At 35.6% G+C, this 17,590-nt stretch overlaps 1 protein-coding gene across 8 annotated transcripts in view; it reads left to right on the plus strand.

Annotated features, from left to right (window-relative positions):
• Window positions 1–17,590, plus strand: part of ERBIN (erbb2 interacting protein) — a 179,477-nt gene that overhangs the window by 99,796 nt on the left and 62,091 nt on the right. For 7 of the 8 annotated variants that reach the window (XM_072605104.1, XM_072605107.1, XM_072605105.1 and 4 more), the window contains 2 exons: window positions 5,476–5,565; window positions 11,897–11,953. The exons of the other annotated variant lie outside the window; for it this stretch is intronic. In XM_072605104.1, the coding sequence (XP_072461205.1) occupies window positions 5,476–5,565; window positions 11,897–11,953 (147 nt within the window). The remainder of the gene's footprint in view (window positions 1–5,475; window positions 5,566–11,896; window positions 11,954–17,590) is intronic. 8 annotated transcript variants of the gene reach the window in all.

Genomic DNA, 17,590 nt, shown 5'->3' on the forward strand with positions numbered 1-17,590 from the left:
CATTCTAGCCGACCTTATTTTCCTTTGTTCTTTTGCCATTATAACATGTTGGTGCTTCTGCTCATATTCTCAGCCTACCTAGAAAGAATGACTCCCCTTTCCTGCTGTTTGGAATATTTCCCGTCCTTTAAGGCACAATCTAGGTTTCATTTTTCTCTGTAAAGTCATCTTGAAGTATTCCCAACTTGAAATGTGAGTTGTTCCTCCTCAGATTTCTTCTAGCATTTTTGTATGAATCTCGGCTTTGTACACTTTACTAATTTTTATTGTACTTAATTTGCATATATGTTTCACATCACAAAATTTCAGTGGGAAGGGGCCTCAGTGGCTAGCTAGTCTAAATTATACCCAAGAATGTATGCACCTCAACGTAAGTGGTTATCTAGTGCCTGCTTGATGACCTACATTGAGGTGGGGAGCCTGTTACATCTTCCCACAACCCATTTTGGTTTTGGATAGATAATTGTTAAGAGAATTTCCCCTAAAATCAAGCCTAAGTTTACCCCTTTCCAGCTTTTAACATTGTTCCTGGACTTATGTTCTGGACCAAACCAAATAAATATGATCCATTTCCCCATTCCTTTCTGCATTGTTAGATTCTTGAATTCAGAGACTGTGTCTAAGGTTAACTGTGTGTGTGAGTTTTAGTTCTAGACTAGGAAGTCCAGAAAAATGAAGTTCAAATGCTACCTCAGAAAAATAGCAGCTGTGGGACACTGGTCAACTCACTTAACGTCTCCCATTCTCAGCTTGCTCTTGTAAATGGAGATAACAGTAACAACTGTTTACAGGTTTGTTTTGAGGAGCAAATGAGATGATACTAATATAAACATAAAATAATGTGAAGACCTTTAGAAACCTTGAAATGTTATTTGTTAGTGGTGGTACTAGTTATAGTAGTTGTTGTAGTAGTAGTATTTTTTGTTGTTGTATACCTACTATGGTTCCCTTTTACATTGTGTAATTGTTTTATAAATGTTTAGATGAAATGGAATTGCATTTAATTGAAATAGTGAAAATCTTAACTCATTGGCCTGTGGTCTAGCCCTTTTTCTCTCCCTCTTCTATAATCTTCTTTAGTTTTCCACTTCATGAGGAGAATAGATTGCCTCACCTTTCCAAATGATATAAAAGAGTCGCAGAACTATACACTTTGTTTATAAACATAGAGCTTTTTATCTTCAGAATTGTTTTCACTTATAAGTTCTTCTATTACTTCTACTGGGTTAGAAAATGGAAAATGATTTTTTTTTGTCACTAAATAATTGTGAGTATAAGTGAAAGTGTCAGTAAAATTGTGCAATGAAAACAATGCTCATTTACTCTAATGAGTTTTAATAATCAAATACTTATCTATCAGGATCAAAATTGAATGTAATCCCCATCCCAATTCCATTTTAAACACTTTATCAAATTCCACAGCAGCTGTGCAGTCATTCTGGTTCATTTACTATATAGTCAGAAGTATTATAAATGTTTATCTATGTGTATACATACACAGAGGGATATTTGTATGTGCATGAACATGCATTTATTAAATGCTCACTATGTGCCAGATACTGTGCTAGGGCAGAGGGGGTACAAACACAGAAGTGAAATTGACCTTGCTCTCAAGAAGCTGACATTCTATAGGAATAGACAACATGTACATAAAAATACAGCAGTGGTAGTAACATCTACAAGAGATCAGGGAGAGAGCTTCATATGGAAGTGGTACTTGATCTCAGTTGTGAAAGCAACAAGGGCTTTAAAGAGGCAGAGATTAGCTAGGACTGCATTCTAGACAGAGAAAAGACACTGAGCAAAGGCACAGTGGTGGGAGATAGGGTAGAACATATGAGGAATAATAGCAAAAAGGCTGGTCTAACTTGCCTATGAAGTTTAGGAAAGTTGAAAAGGCAGATTAGGGCCAGGTTGTGAAGGGCTTTAAAAGCCAAACCGTAATTTATATTTGATCTTAAAGGCAGCAGAGAACCCTTGGAGTTTAAGAAGGAGAATGATGTGGGTGGTCCAGCACTTGAAAATCTCCTTAGCAGCTATGTGGAGAATCAGTTGAGTGGGTATAGACTTAAGATATAGAGGTAAATTAGAGGCTATTGAAATTGTTTAGGTTAAAGATAATGAAAGCTTGAAAATTAGATTTGTAGCCTTGTTAGTAGAGAAGAAGAGACAGATATAGCAGTCATAGAATGCTAGCAATCACTGTGAGGTGAAGAAACATGAGGAGTTACAGAGTGATGGCAAGATTATGAACCTGAGTGACTGGAAAGCTGGTGGTAGCAGAAATAGGGAAGGTCAATAGAGGGTATAGGTTTATGGGGAAAGGTCATTAGTTCTTTTTTGGCCATGCTGAGTTTGAGATATCTACAGGACTTTGACATTTCATGTTAGGTTAGAAATACTCATATTTCAAATTTAAGAATCATGACACAACTTAGAATTTTTTACACGGGACTCTATCTTACTCTTAACAATAGTTTTTGAGTATTTGTACTGATAAAATTACTTAGTATTCATCTCATCTTTATCAGATGAGAAGATTTCTCCATCTGCAGAACTTTTAATTAACTAACTACTTAGCTATTATATAATTGTTACCTTGTCTTAGTAAACTTATAGGCTACAAGCACTGGCATTTTTATTTGCTGGACTAGACTTGATATTTCATTGGTAGAGGGGAATTCTGAAGAAGAAGCTTCCATCTGCCATTGTACTTCGCTTATTTTTGCAATGTACTCTTAGTACATTGCCTCTGGACATACTGAAAAGGTTAAACCATTTGCCCAGTGTCAGAACTTGCCTACAGTAGAGCCACTTGTTTTCTATTTATATTCCAAGTACTTAGTACAGTGATTTTTGAACGTAGTATTTAGTGATTGCTTTTTCATTTATTTTCATTCATGAAACTGACTCTCTAGTCTCTGCACCATCCTGCCTCTCTGGTTTTTATATATGATCAAAATAATTATTGGAATCCAATAAAATTTGTGCTCCTAAGTCCAATTAAATTTAATTTTAAATGTTACAACAAAAGTTTACTTTGTAGTATGGTTTATCAGTTTTTTTACTAGTACCAGTCAATTTTACATTAAAATTAGTTGCTAAATCTGTTTAATTTTTCCCATCTACTTACATCTTTCTAGTCATTGTGTACTGAGTATGTTTCTTAGTAATCTTTCTTTGTACTTGGGACATACTACAAAGTGACAACACTTTAGGGAAGGAATTAGGGGGCAATCCAAATATGTAGTAATTCCTCAGTGTGAGGAATTCTGAGTAAACTTCTACCCATACACATGGGCAATTTATTTAGATCTTGTCTTCTTCATTGATTTCCTCTGAAGTTGTTCTCCCCACATACATCCTCCACCCTTAATTTTCAACCATCTATCTATTGATTCTTTCCCAACTGCCTTCAGATACTTCCAAATTTTATCCTTAGACCCTATCATCTCCTTAAGCTATCACTGTAAATAGTTTATCCTTTCTTTTCTAAACTCTTCAAAATTGTCTGTACTTATAGCCTCTACCTTCTCTCTTATCTGGCTCTGACCCATTACCCATCTGAAATTCTTTTCTCCAAGGTTATCAATGATCTTTTAGTTATCAAATCTGGTTGTCTTTTCTCAGTCCTCATTTTTTTTGACTGCTTTAGCCCATTTAACAGTATTGATCACCTTCTCCTAGATGCTTACTCCTTTCTGGGTTTTTGGCACTGCTATCTTTTGATTTTCTTTCTCCCTGTATAACTGTTCAGTATCCTTTGCTGGCTTATCATTTATGTCATGCCCTCTGACTATAGATATTACCCTCTTCTGTCCCTGCACACACATTCTTGTTGACCTCATCATCTTTTATGGTTTAATTGCTATCTCCAAACAAGTAAAGATCAACTAAAAGATCTATATATCCAATTCCAGTCTCTCCCCTAAACTTTAGTCCTTAGTCATCAACTACTTACTGGCTATTTCAGAGTGGATGTCCTAGAGACTTCTCAGGGGTAACATATCCAAAACAAAATTCCTTTCCCCTGAAATGTACCTCTCTCTCTCTCTCTCTCTCTCTCTCTCTCTCTCTCTCTCTCTCTCTCTCTCTCTCTCTCTCTCTCTCTCTCCCTCCCTCCCTCCCTCCCTCTCCCTCCCTCCCTCTCTCTCTCTCTCTCCCTCTCTCTCTCTCTCTTCCTTTTTCCCTCCCTCCCCCCCCCCCCCTCTCTCTCTCTCTGTCTCTCTCTCTGTCTCTCTGTCTCTCTCTCTCCACCTGCCTCTCATCTGCCCCTTTTTACTCACACACCCTCTACCCTACTTCAGGTCCTCATCACCTCATGCCTAGGTTACTGCAATGACTTTTATATTGATTTCCCTCCTGCAAATCCCTCTACTTCAATATTTCTTCCATACTTCTTCTAAAATTATTTTTCTTAAGAGCAGATCTTAAATCGTATCACTCTCCTATTTAACATTCTATTATTTCTGGGTTAAAAGAACTCTGTCTTTTTATGTCATTCATAATGTGGCTTAAGCCTATTATATCTTTCCAATTCCATTGTACACTATTCTCCTTTCTGTACTCTTATGATCCAGCCATATTGGCCTTATCTCTATTCTTCTCACATAGAACTTCATATCCTTTCCCCTTTTGTTTGGAAGGTTCTCCCTCCCCACCTCCACCTTATTGAATTCTTCTCTTTCTTTAGGACATAGCCCAAGTAACCCCTCCTACTAATGAACTGTTTATTTGTTGTCTGTAAGTTTTGCATGCATTTTTCTCCTTGGCTCCTTCACCAAATCATAAGCTTCCAGTAAGCAGGAATTCTTTCATTTGTATCACTAGCATCTAATATATCTTTAGCACCTGGTGTATAATAGAGGCTTAATAAATGCATATTGTTCAATTGATATGAAGGGACGCTGAAATGTTACAAAAAATTACTAGGTGACATGACTAGTATGTGTCAGTTGGAGGACTTTGAATGCAGTTCTTCCTTACTCCAGGAAGGCCTGCCCTTTATCTGTTATGCCACACTGCTTTTCAGCTAAGTTGTATTTGCCCTACCCAGGTCATTATTTTAGTTTAAACTCCTGTCAAATTACAGAATGATTCTCATTTGTATTGCTAGGAGTTACCTATACCAATGAAGTAAGTCATTGATCCTTGAAAGAAGTGAGAATTTTAGAGATTATTTGTGAGATTTGTCTTAAATTTGCCCTGAATTGCCACAAATGGCTCTTGGTATAATTTTTAGTATCATAAAGACCAACAAGAAGGTTTTTCATAAACTTTCAGATGTTTAAATGTATGTATTTTATTATTAAATTAGAACATAAATCTCAACTGGAGAAAGCACAGATAGAAGAGTTAAAGAGATACATACCAGTATCATGTGTTCTTAAAAAATCTTGATGACTTTAATACCCCAAAAAATTCTCATTAAAATACTGCATATGAATTAAATAGAAAATAATGTTTTTCATACAGACTTCCTGATGGATTTTCTCAACTATTGAACCTAACTCAGCTGTATCTGAATGATGCTTTCCTTGAGTTCTTGCCAGCCAATTTTGGCAGGTAAGTTGTATTTATATATGCATTTTATTTTTTCAAAGTATATATAATAATACAAGTACCTTTGTAATTCTTTTAGTTAACTTTTCAAAGGTTTTAGTTTATGAAAATTGTTGGTTTTTTTCAGTTATATTTTTGACAGTTTTTTCATGTAGTTTGCCTGCATTGTTATTCTTTTGTCTGTTTTCCTAAGTAAATTGTAATGGGGGGGAAAACCCCAGTTGAGTGGTTACTTTTAATATGTATACTGTTGTAATGTATACTCTGAATAGTTAGATTGTAGAATTTTAGAGTTGAAAAGGGACTTCATAGATTATAAGATCCAGCTACGTCATCCTTTCACAAATGGACAAACTGAGGCCCTTAGGATGGAAATGACTTATCCAAGCCCATAAACTTTTAGGTGGGCAGCAGGACCTGGATTTGAAGATGTCTCTTACTCCAGTTTCAGTGCTCTTTTTCACTGTGTCATCTTGCTTTTCTGATTGTAGTAATAAAGTAAAAAAAAATACATGGTAAATTTCATTTCATGTCTACACCAAAGGTGTAGACTTCCCCACAAAGTGTTTTTCTCAAATAGCAAATACGGTATTTTTCTAATCATTTCTTTACACGTTGTTCTTCACCTCCCCAACAGTCATCCTAACATAGCTTTTGTTAGCGATTCTTACTGGTTCCTATTTCATTATAATCATTACAATTTGCCATTTAATCTCTTTTTATTCTCTTGTTCTTATTTCACAGATAGGGAAATGGAGGCTCAATTAGACAATGAGGCTTATTTATTGAATCAGAATCAAGTTGCTTCTAGAAAAGAGGAGTCTCTACTAAACCATATTGCTTAAGTGACAAGAAACATGAATGTCTTTCTTTTTACTTTACCTACCCTTCTTCTGCAGCAAAATGAAACTACCAAAACCCCCACAACCAAGAAATGGAAAAAAGAGAGCTCCCCTGGTCTGACCTCGGTTAAATTTGTAATTGAATGTAAAGTAAAAAGTGATCATTAGTGGAAAATGTTCTCTTCTTCCTATTGCAGAAGTTTGAGTGTTCCTTAACTTTTCTGCTCAAAGCTTTTCAGTGTCTCCACAATGTTTTAGGTGCAAATGCAATGCTTCAGCCTTTTGTTTAAAGGATATTACAGTCTGATTTATACCTCTGCATTCTTATTTCTTCATGCTATCCAAACTAGACAATTCAATATTTCTTAAACTTAATTCACTATCTCTTACTTCTGTATATTTACACAGACCTTATTGCTTAGTTTTGCTAGGCTCTTTCTCAGGACTTTCTACAGAAACTGGTCCTTGCAGCCATCCTCCAGGCAAGATTCCTCCTTAAGTTTGCTCTGCCCTAGAGTCTCTTCAGGTTGACTCCTGAGATCTTGTCTCAGAGAAGACCCAATTACCGACTTCTATCCACTTAACCATGGATAATAAACCCCTTCCATTCTTACTTCTTGTGAGGCAGGCTTCCTGGTGGACTCAGCCATTACCACCTACCATGAAATTAAATCTTGAGGAAGGTCTTATGTTGCAGTCGATGGACTTCTCTTCAACCACCAGTATTCTGCCTGGATTCATTCCTTGGTGTTTAGCCTAATTTCTACGAGACTGGCGTTGTTCTTCCTCAGCACCATGACTTCATTTCCTTCCAGCCTATAGTTCTTTTTTAGGCCATCTCTCAAACATTATCTTTTCATTATCCTGGACATTTGGTCAACCAGTTCAGTTCTACAGCACCATCCCTTGTTTTCTTGTCTTATCACTATGCACACCTTGCCAAAAATCTAGCTCTGGATTTCTTCAGCTATCTTCCTCCTTCAATCCTATTCATATTCTAAATGGACCTGGAAGAAATGAAACCATGTTCATTGATTCCACCACAAATTTATGTTATTTAATCATAGCTGGACCCTCAATAGAGCAGGTCACTCATTCAACTTCTCCATAATTGAGTCCTTGTTCTACTCTCCAAAGCTATTATACCAAACTTCTGTCCCCAAGGTTCCAACATCACTGCTCCCTTTAGTGTCTTTGCTGAGGACTTTGCCTCATACAAAATTAAGGCTATTTGCTAAGGGCTTCCTCTTCTGTCTTTATCATCTTACATCACTCAGACATTTTCCCCCTGCTATCTCTCCTTTCTTTCTGGTCTTAGACCAGTCTCCTTGCAAAGGCCCACCCCTGTACATGCATTATTGATTGAAACCTTTCCCCTCTTTTTCCACTTATTGCCCCCTCTGAATTCTCTCTTTTTTCTCTTTAGTCTCTTCCCAATTGTGACTTATTCCCAGATGCCTGCAAACATTTCTATGTCTACCCTATCTTTAAGAAATCCTTATATGATCATACTATTCTTCCTTCTTGCCTAAACTCCTTGAGAAAGATGGCTCCCTGTATCTCCACTTCCTCTCACTCTTTTAAACACCCTGTAATTGAGCTTCTGCCCTCCTCTTTCAGCTGAACCTATTGTCTCCAAATTTATTAATCAACTTTTAATTATTATATCTCATGGCTTTTCCTCAGTTCTCACACTTCTTCTGTTCAGCATGTGACACTGATGATAATTTATCCAGTATACTCTCTCTTCTTGAGGTTCTTGTGACACTACTCTTCCAGATACACTTTCCTAATATATTTTGTTCTTCAGGTCAGCCCCACTAACTTTAGGTGTGTGTCATTCAAGCCTCTTTATTGGGACCTCTTCTGTTTTTGTACTATATACATTAGCCCCTGTGGGTTTAGTTATCTCTTTGCAGATGTTTCCGAGATCTAAAATCAGGCTTCTAATTTCTTTCCTTAGTTCCACCCTCCATTAACAACTGCCTTTTGTACATCTCAAGTTAGATAGCTTGTCAGCATTTTATAATTAAAATAGCTAAAACAGTACTCATCATCTCTTCACTAACCCCCAACTTTCCTGTTTCCATCAAAAGTCCTCCAATCACCCAGGCTTGCATTCAGTGTCTTTTGTCAACTCTTGTTATGTATACACCATAACTTATCTATAACTCCTTTTTTCTTCTTAACATAGTTAGCATGCTAGTTCAGGCCCTCATTACTTCTGTCCTGGATGATAATCTTTCAGTCAATTTCTAATTGGTCTCTGTGCCTCAGGTCTCTTCCTTTTCTAATCCATCTTCCACACAACTGCCAACACATTCTTTATAAAGCGTGACTCTAACCATGTTACTCCTTCCTTTTTAATAACTCTGTTGACTCTCTGTTAACTCCAGGATCAAATATAGATTCCTATCTTTGGCATTTAAAGCTCTCCATTACCTGGCCTCTTCTTGCCTCCCCATTGTTTCCTTGGTGTTCCATCCATATTGACCTGCTTCATGTTCCTCAAACAAAACCCTCCATCTCCTCTTTCACTTCCCTTGCACTGGCTGCCCCTCCATTCCTGGAGTGCTGTACTACCTCTGCCAACTTGTAGTTTCCTCAACTTCCTTTAAGACTCGACTCAAATTCCACCTTCAGGAGGCTTTTCCCAGGCCCCAACTAGTACCTTCCTTTCTGAGATTATCTTCCATCTACTCTGTGTATCTTTCATATACCTAGTTATTTTCATATTGTTTCCCCCCATTAGAATGTTGACCAGTTGACTTCAACGCCTTTCCAACTCTTCTCTGCCTCTCAGAGTTTGTGTCTTCCTTTACTATTTAGTTCAAATGATTAAGTTTTCTCTGAAAACTTATCCCCAACCCACCAAATTGTCAGTGATCTTTCTCTTCAGTTTGCCTTATTTTATACCTGTGTATGAAAAGAAAAGTTGGATATTTTCTCGGTTGTTTTTTTGGTGGTGGTGGTTATAAGATCTATATTTTTTCTGCAAGAATTTGAAATCCTTCCCTCTTTCATATGTCTTATTTGCCATGTAATTGGTGCTTAATAAATGATTAGTTAATTGATTTCCCAGCAACCTCAAAATTGTCCTTCATCATGGAATTCTTTTTTGTATTGGTTCTCTTGGAACTTCTCTTACTCTCTTCATGCTTGAATGAATTTCTGCTTCCTCTTCCTTCAAATGTGTTGACTCCACCATCACTGATTCAGAATATTGTTACGTAAATATTGACAGATTTTCTTTTGTTTTTCATTTGCTGGTTTTGAATGTTCATGAGCTGGCTTAATTGGATATCCTACTCAGCTTTCTTTGTGTACACTTATTTATTGCCTTCACTATTTCTTGCTGTTTTGTAAGATACTGTTCTTTGTAACATTTTACAAAGGTATTTAAATTCATGTTTCTCTGCTTGATAATGACATAAAACTGTTTCCTGACTAAGGTATTTTTATAGATTTTTAAATTGTCCTCATTGTTTTCATTGACTTATTATATAAGTTAAATTTCCTAAACACATTATAATAGCAAGTGTCAATGTGTAGAGCCAATGCAACATTCATAGCGTCTTTGGTGGCCATGAATATCCTGGCGCAGTTCTGAATCATGAAATACAACAGACTCTCCACATGGAAGACAGAACCAAAACATTTATTCAGACACCAGAAAGCCAAATCCATTGTAGAATCAAAGGCATCCATACACAATAACAATGCAGAGTGCAACATCAGCCCCAAGCCTTCCCCACTTGGCTTCCCACAAACCAATTCCCTTAAACAGATCACAAGCAGGTCTCCCTTAAACAAATCGCAAACAGGGTCCCTAAAACAAAATGCCTTTCTCTCACAGCCAGTTCCTGTTTGTCTGCATCCTTGGGTTCTGACTGCTCTCTGACCAACTTCCTCCCAGCTCTGCTCTAGCTCTGCCTCCTCCTGTTTCACCCTTCCTGCTCCACTCCTTCACCAAATTCCTCCCACCACAGGCTTCATGTGACTCAAATTCATGTGACTTAAGCAGGTCACACGATCCTGTTAATGAATGGGAAAGATCTTCCCATTTAAATTACCATTACACAATGTCTGTTCTTTTTTCTGTTTTCCATTTTTAGTACATTTTGTTTAAATAGTTCAGTTTGGAGTTTCCTCAATTGCACATATCCTATATTTATCTCATTTTTTATTATTTTAATTTGGTATTGATTTTGCTTTTGCTTTAGTAAGTTGGGTGTACAAAGATTTGGAAATGACTTCCACATTATTAATCAGTTATTCCCAGTCAGCATATTTTTAAGTATTTTAGTTACCTTTTGTTTTTATACTAGTCATTTTTCTTTAACCCTTCCTTGTAAATTTATGAATTACTTTGTAATAGCAAACATATTCTTCTTAAGACAAACCAACCCATATGGAGATTTGGTCTAACAATTTGTACTTTATTCTACTTACATAGATTCTTACTCCTCTACTGAAAGGAAGAAGCTGTTGGTTTGAGATTGTTACTTACAGTTGATTAGAGTAGAATTCTTAGATCTTGAGTTAAAAGGAATTTCAGAGGATTATCTCTGGTTCAGTGGTCTCATTTCCAAAGAGGAGACTTATCTCTAAACCCAAATCATCAATCCATGAAGCAATAGAAAATATTAAAGTAAAAAGGCTGAAAATAGAAGGAAATAGATTTCATAGCAAAAACAACTGACCTGGAAAATAGGTTGAGGAGAAAAAAAATCAAGAATCGTTGGACTGTGTGATTGTCATGAACAACAACAACAAAAAGAGCCTAGGAATCATATTTCAAGAAATCTTTTAAAACCAGTGGTAACCAGTGGTAACATGGAAATAGAATCCAAGTCACCTCCTGAAAGACATTTCCAAATGAAAAGTCCCAGAACATTGTAGTTCCAATCCATAGCATTCTGTTCAGAAAAAAATACAGCAAACAGTCAGAAAAAAACAATTCAAGTACTAACAAGCCACAATCAAGACCATATAGAATTTAGCAGCCACCACTTTAAAGGAACAGAAAACTTAATGACCAAAAATAGCTTACCTATCAAAATCGAGTGTAATGCTCCAGGAGGAAAAAATGGACGTTTGATGAGATGGAAGACTTCCTAGCATTGCTAATGAAAAGACCAGAAGGATGTAGAAACTTTGAAGTTCAAACAAAGGAGTGAAAGAAACATATAATGTTAAACATGAATAAACAGTGAGAAAAGGAGGCCCTCAAAAAGATAGCTTTGAAAGTATTCTTAATTACATTAAGTATATTTTTGCTCCTCAAGCTTTTAAGGGTTATAAGTTTCTGTCGCTGTATTGTATGTGTAGCTGCCTGATTGTAGTTACACAATAAAAATTTTTTACTTAGCAATTGTATGGCATTCAGTGAACACATAATAAATCCTTTATATCTATTTATATTATAGTACTGCCTCAGTTCTAAAAAAACAGGTTTTGGTTTTAACCTCTTTCTTTTTTTAATTGAACAGGTTAACAAAACTTCAGATTTTGGAACTTAGAGAAAACCAGTTAAAAATGTTGCCAAAGTAAGTGAAGATATACTATTAAGTTTATGTGGTTTCTTTTCTTAATTAATTTTTTTTTAATTATAAAACTTTTTATTTTCATTCCATTCCCCCCATCCCCTATTACAGTGTGGGCAAAGCAAAGTAAAACAGAACCTTTGTAACAAACAAACATTGTCAAGCAAAACAATTCTTACTGGCCATATCCCAAAATGTATTACATTCTGAATATTGAGCTTCATTTTTTATTTCTTTGGAATCGTGATTAATTGTTTCATTGGTCTGAGTTCTTAAATCTCTCAGAATTGTTCTTTTTTATGTTACAATATAAATATTTTCCGTACTTATACTCACTTCGTAATGCATCAGTTTATACAAATCTTCCCAGGTCTCTCTCAAACAGTTTCTCCATTTCTTCCAGCATATTAGTATTCCATCACATTCTTGCAGTTTATACTGTAATTCCCTAATTAATGAGCATTCTCTTAATTTCCACATATTTCCTAATATATAAAGAACAACTGTTAAAATTTTTGTAAACAATTTTTATACAAGATTTTGTAGAATTTTCCCCTCTTTCTTTGATGTTTGACAGGCATTGTTAGTTGTATCTCTGCATCAAAGAGTATGCATATGTTAGTAACTTTGGTAGCATAGTTTCAAATTGCTTTTCAAAATGGTTGGACCAATTTGCATCTCCACCAGGAATGCCTTTCTCGACTTTTTTTATTTTCCTTTTTTGTCAACTTTGTTAATCTTATGAGTTTAATTAGAACCTCATAGTTGTTTAATGTGTTTAATTATTAGTAGTTTGAAACATTTTTCTAAACAGCTGTAAATAGCTTTGATAATGTTTTTCCTTAAGAACTTCATATTCTTTAGTCATTTATCAATTGACAAATGGTTTTTGTTTTCATAAATTTGAATCAGTTCCTTATATTTTTAAAATGAGACATTTTTTTCAGAGATTTTTTGACTCAAAAGATTTTTCCCTTTTACTTTTCTCTCAGCTGCATTGCATGTCCATGCAAATATTTTTAAATTTTATATAATCAAAATTGTCTGTTTTATATTCTGTTACCCTCTATTATTTATTTGGTTATGAACTCTTCTCCTATCCATACATCCAAAAGGTAAACCCATCCCTGTTCTTTTAATTTTTTTATTAGTGTGACCTCTCATATCTAGGTCATTTGGAGATTATCTTTCTATATGGTGTGAGGTATTATTCTAAATCTAATATTTTTCCAAGATATCTAGTTTTTTCAGCAGTTTTTGTCAAATACTATATCTTTGCCCCAGTAGCTGGGTCTTCAAGTTTGTCAAGCACTAGCCTATTAGATTTGTTTGTTTCTGTGATTGTGTACTTAATCTGTTAGGTTGGTTGAACTCTCTTATTTTTTAGCCAGTACCAAATTGTTTTGCTTCCTGCTGTTTGTAGTTTATTTGCCATCTGGTTCTGCTAGATCCCTTTCCTTCCCACTCTTTTCCCCCATTATTTCTCTTAAAAGTCTTGTCTTTTTCCTTTAGATGAATTTAGTTATTATTTTTTTCTACTTCTATAAAGTAATCCTTTGCTAATTTGATACTTAATGTGTGATTCCCTTAAAAATTCTTAAATTAAGATTGTGGTTATATTTGGTCATTTTATAAGATTATGGTTTTTTTATCCAAGTGGAAATATAAATCATTTAAGGGAAAAATCTGCATTTCAGAGGATTTTAGTTTATTTGTTGTTTGTGGTCACTAGTGATGTTATAATTTAAACTTTCATGCTTCAGTATGAATCACATATATTACATTATGTATATTCTATTATTTGTAGTTCAACCACTAGAAACCTGATGGATCCATAGCAGCCGTGAACCAGGAAGGAAGCAAAAAAGATTTCCAAGCAACTTAGGGTTACAGATTTCATGCCCAAATCTTTTGTACCTTTTCCTAATCAACTTCATTTATTAGTCACTCTTTTACGTACACCATTTTTAAAAGAATTTAACTGTTTGATTGCCAGGCCTACAGCAGGTCAGAAGCAAAAAGTTAGAAGGGAGGAATGGCACCAATGCACAGATGTAATTGAATCATAGAATTACAGAGTACATCAAAAATTATATAATCTAGCCCTTAACCAAAGAATCACTACTTACTCCAACAGTACCATCCATCCTCTCCTTGAAGACCTTTGCTTGAACCTTGTTTTAAGCAATAGGAAACTGATCTTCCCTGCCCCCAACTTCTACTGCAGCTCCCCTCCCAAATTACCTTAGATTTAAATTCTGTGCACATGTATGATATGTGTATATATTGTCACAGATGTTGAAATGGAAGCTTCTTGCAAGTTGGATTATTTCATCCTTTATATTCTTATTTCCTTACCTCTGTATCCACACTTCCATGTCTCTTTAGTTATTTTGGTTTAAACTCTTGTAAGGAAAGCCTACTTCCATTATCTCTCTTCCCCCTCACCCTCAAGTCTCTCATCCTCTCCCACTTGTTAAATCTTTACCTAGTTTTTCAGTTTTGCTTTCTAGTTCCTTTTTCTTTCTTGATTTCATGTAATTTAATTTTTCCTCTTTTTTTCCCCTCTGAGTTAAATAGTCAAATAAAATCTTCATTTCTTCTCCTTCCCTTCAAGTTGTTTTGTTAGCTTTTAAATTTTAATTTTCTGCTCCTTTTTGTAAAATGCATTTCCTTCTTTTCTCTTCATAATTTTACTTCCCTTTCTAAACTCTTATTTTTTGATGCGTGGCATTTATATTTATTTAGTCCTTCAATCTCTGTATTCTTCATGTAATTAAAACTTCTAAGATGCCCATTTTGAATTTTTTCTTTTTAACAGTTTCTGTGTTTTTACCTTGTAGATCTTGTCTCTAGGCCTTGCCTTTTAGAAAAGCCAATTCTTCAGGTGACAGAATGAATTGATTGTGCAGTTGCCTTCTTCTTAGTCGTTTTTCTCCATTTGCCATACAGTCTCTTCCCTGCATGCATGTCCTCCCACCCTTCTGTGCATATGCACGTAGAGTGTGTATACACACATACACCACAGAGCTCTGATTCCTCCTTTCCTGAGATAGAATGAAAGATCTCTTTAAGCACCAAATCCTATAGATTATAGCTCACTTTGTAGAATATCTCCCATGGGAGCATTTATCACTCACTACTGAAGCAAGAGACCACCCTATTTCTTCCCCTTTTTTTATCCCTTTCTTTGTCTCTTCACAAATGTCTCTTTGTCCTGAGAGACTGCAGGGATTATTTTTCCTTTATCATTAGTTTTTTCCTTGATTAGAGTTACTCTCATATTTTCTTCTATCATCTCACTCCTGTCCCTCCTTTTATGTACCTCCCCAACCCCCATGCTGTAATTTATTCCCACCAAAAGTTATCGATTTCACTTGTAGGCAGAAAGGTTTATCCGTAATGTTTCAGGCCTGTTTCTCTATTCTCTCTTCTATTTGATTCTTTTCATCCTTGTCTCCTGGTGTGCATTTAAAAGAAAGTTGTTGTTTTTATTTATCTTTCTTGTGCTTCTTTTTTCTCAGGTGTCTTTGAAGCAAATAATTTCAGGTCTGATTTTCTTCTAGAAGTGTTTCAAATACCTCACTTCCTGATGAATGTCCATCTGTTTTCATTAATGGTTATGCAGAGTAGGTAACCTTGGATTACATTTTGAGCTCCTTTCTTCCTTGGAGCACATTCCACTCCCTCATATAGTTTCTGCTGGGGACAGAATAGTTTCGTGTCATTTAAATTTTCTTTCCTTTTTATTTGAAAGTCTTTCTCCTGGTTGCTTGCTGAATTTTTTTGCTCCTCACTGGAATTATTAAATTTAACCATTAGATATGTTGGCATTTGCAGCATAGGAATTTTTCCTGGAGGCGACCTGTGTATTCTTTTGGTTGGTACTTTGTTTATTTTGTTTAGAAGTTTGGGGCAGTTTCCTTTGTTGTATTATAGGTTCAGGTTTTTTGATTTGTTATGTTCTTCTGGGAGTTTTGTAACGCTTAAGTTGTCCCTACACATCCTGTCTTCAGGGTCAATATGTTTAGCTTATATGGAGATCATATTATCTTTTAACATTATTGCTTTTTGCTTCTCTAATTCCAGATTTTCTTTCACTTCAGTGTATTTACATCCCCAATTGTCTGCAATCTATACTTCTACTTCTCAGTACCTACTCTTTTTTAACCGGGATAGCGCTTAATTTTCATTCATTCTTCACATTTTTTAGTGCTTATTTTGCACGTGGATTTAAAGACATAAAGCCCTTACTCTAAAGGAGTTTACTCTGTAGTCCAGAGGTAAGGTCCACTGTATATATAATTGTATTACAGAGCAGTAAATTGTAAGTTTCATATAAGAATTATTTTTGGTTGCTCTGATTATTGCAATTATCTGTTATCTCACCTTTGATTTTTGTTGCGCTTGCTATATTTTTATCTTTTGCCTCTATGGTCAATAAATATTTCATTGATTTATTGATGTCAGTTTGCACAATGAAATGATGATGTAACTGTAATAAGTTCTTAATAATGATCTCCAGATTTTGTATAACATGAGATTGGGATGGAGGCCATAATTGTCAGCTAACCTTTATTAAGGACCTACCATATGCCAGGCACTATGCTGCACACTAATTGATCCTAACGACAACCCTGTGAGAGTAGGTGCTGTTACTATCACTATTTTACAGTTGAGGGAACTGAGGCAGATAGGGGTTCATTGACTTGCCCAGGGTTATAGTTGGTTAAGAGTCTGAGGCCAGATTTGAATTCAGATCTTTCTTTAGGCCTAGTACACTTATATAATGCATTATCTCATTTACTGTAGGGTAGTAGAGGAGTGAGTGACATCATCAGACCTTTGGAAAATCATCTTGGTAGCTGGGTGGAGGATATCTTAGACTGGATAGAGATGAGCCAAGTAGAACATTTGGAAAGATTAATTTAGTAATCCAGGTTATTAGTGTTGAGAGCTTAAGTTTAGAGTAATTGCTATGCAAATAGGAAGAAAGGAACACATGAAAGATGTTGTAGAGATAAAATTTGACAACTGATTGGATATGTGGGGTGAGTGTGAATTAGGAGTTGAGAATGAAACCAGACTCAGGGTTGCAAACCTGAATGATTAGAAACATTGTAGTGCCTGCAAAAGAAATTGAGAAGTTTGGAAATGGGGTAGGTTTGAGGGAAGCTAAGTTCTGTATTTTAGCAAGTTATTTTTTTTAAAATACTTATGAGACATAAATTCATATTACAGGATGGAGTTTTATCTGCATCCAGATAGCAATTGAACCCTGGAGAATATAAATGCTGAAAGGAAGGGTGAGGATTAAGACAAGACCATTAAATTTGGCAGTTAGAAGAGGACTGGTAACTTTGGAGACAGGAGTTTTAGTTGAGGGAATGAGCTTGGAAGCTATATTGCTACATTTTAGAAGATAATGAGGAACATGACTAAGCTGGAAGCACCAATGGCAAAGGACTTTTTGAAGGAGTATAGGTGAGGAACTTCTGGTTTGCTGCTTCATTTGTCTTCTACCTCCAGAGAGCAGAATAGAAGTAGTAATATACCTACTTATTTTTCCTCATTCTACCAAGTACTACTTTCTTCTCCTTCATCCCTGGAAAGACTTGCATGAAATCATGTCTGTCCTAT

The sequence above is a fragment of the Notamacropus eugenii genome, chromosome 4 (genome assembly GCF_028372415.1).
Source record: "Notamacropus eugenii isolate mMacEug1 chromosome 4, mMacEug1.pri_v2, whole genome shotgun sequence".
NCBI lineage: Eukaryota > Metazoa > Chordata > Mammalia > Diprotodontia > Macropodidae > Notamacropus > Notamacropus eugenii.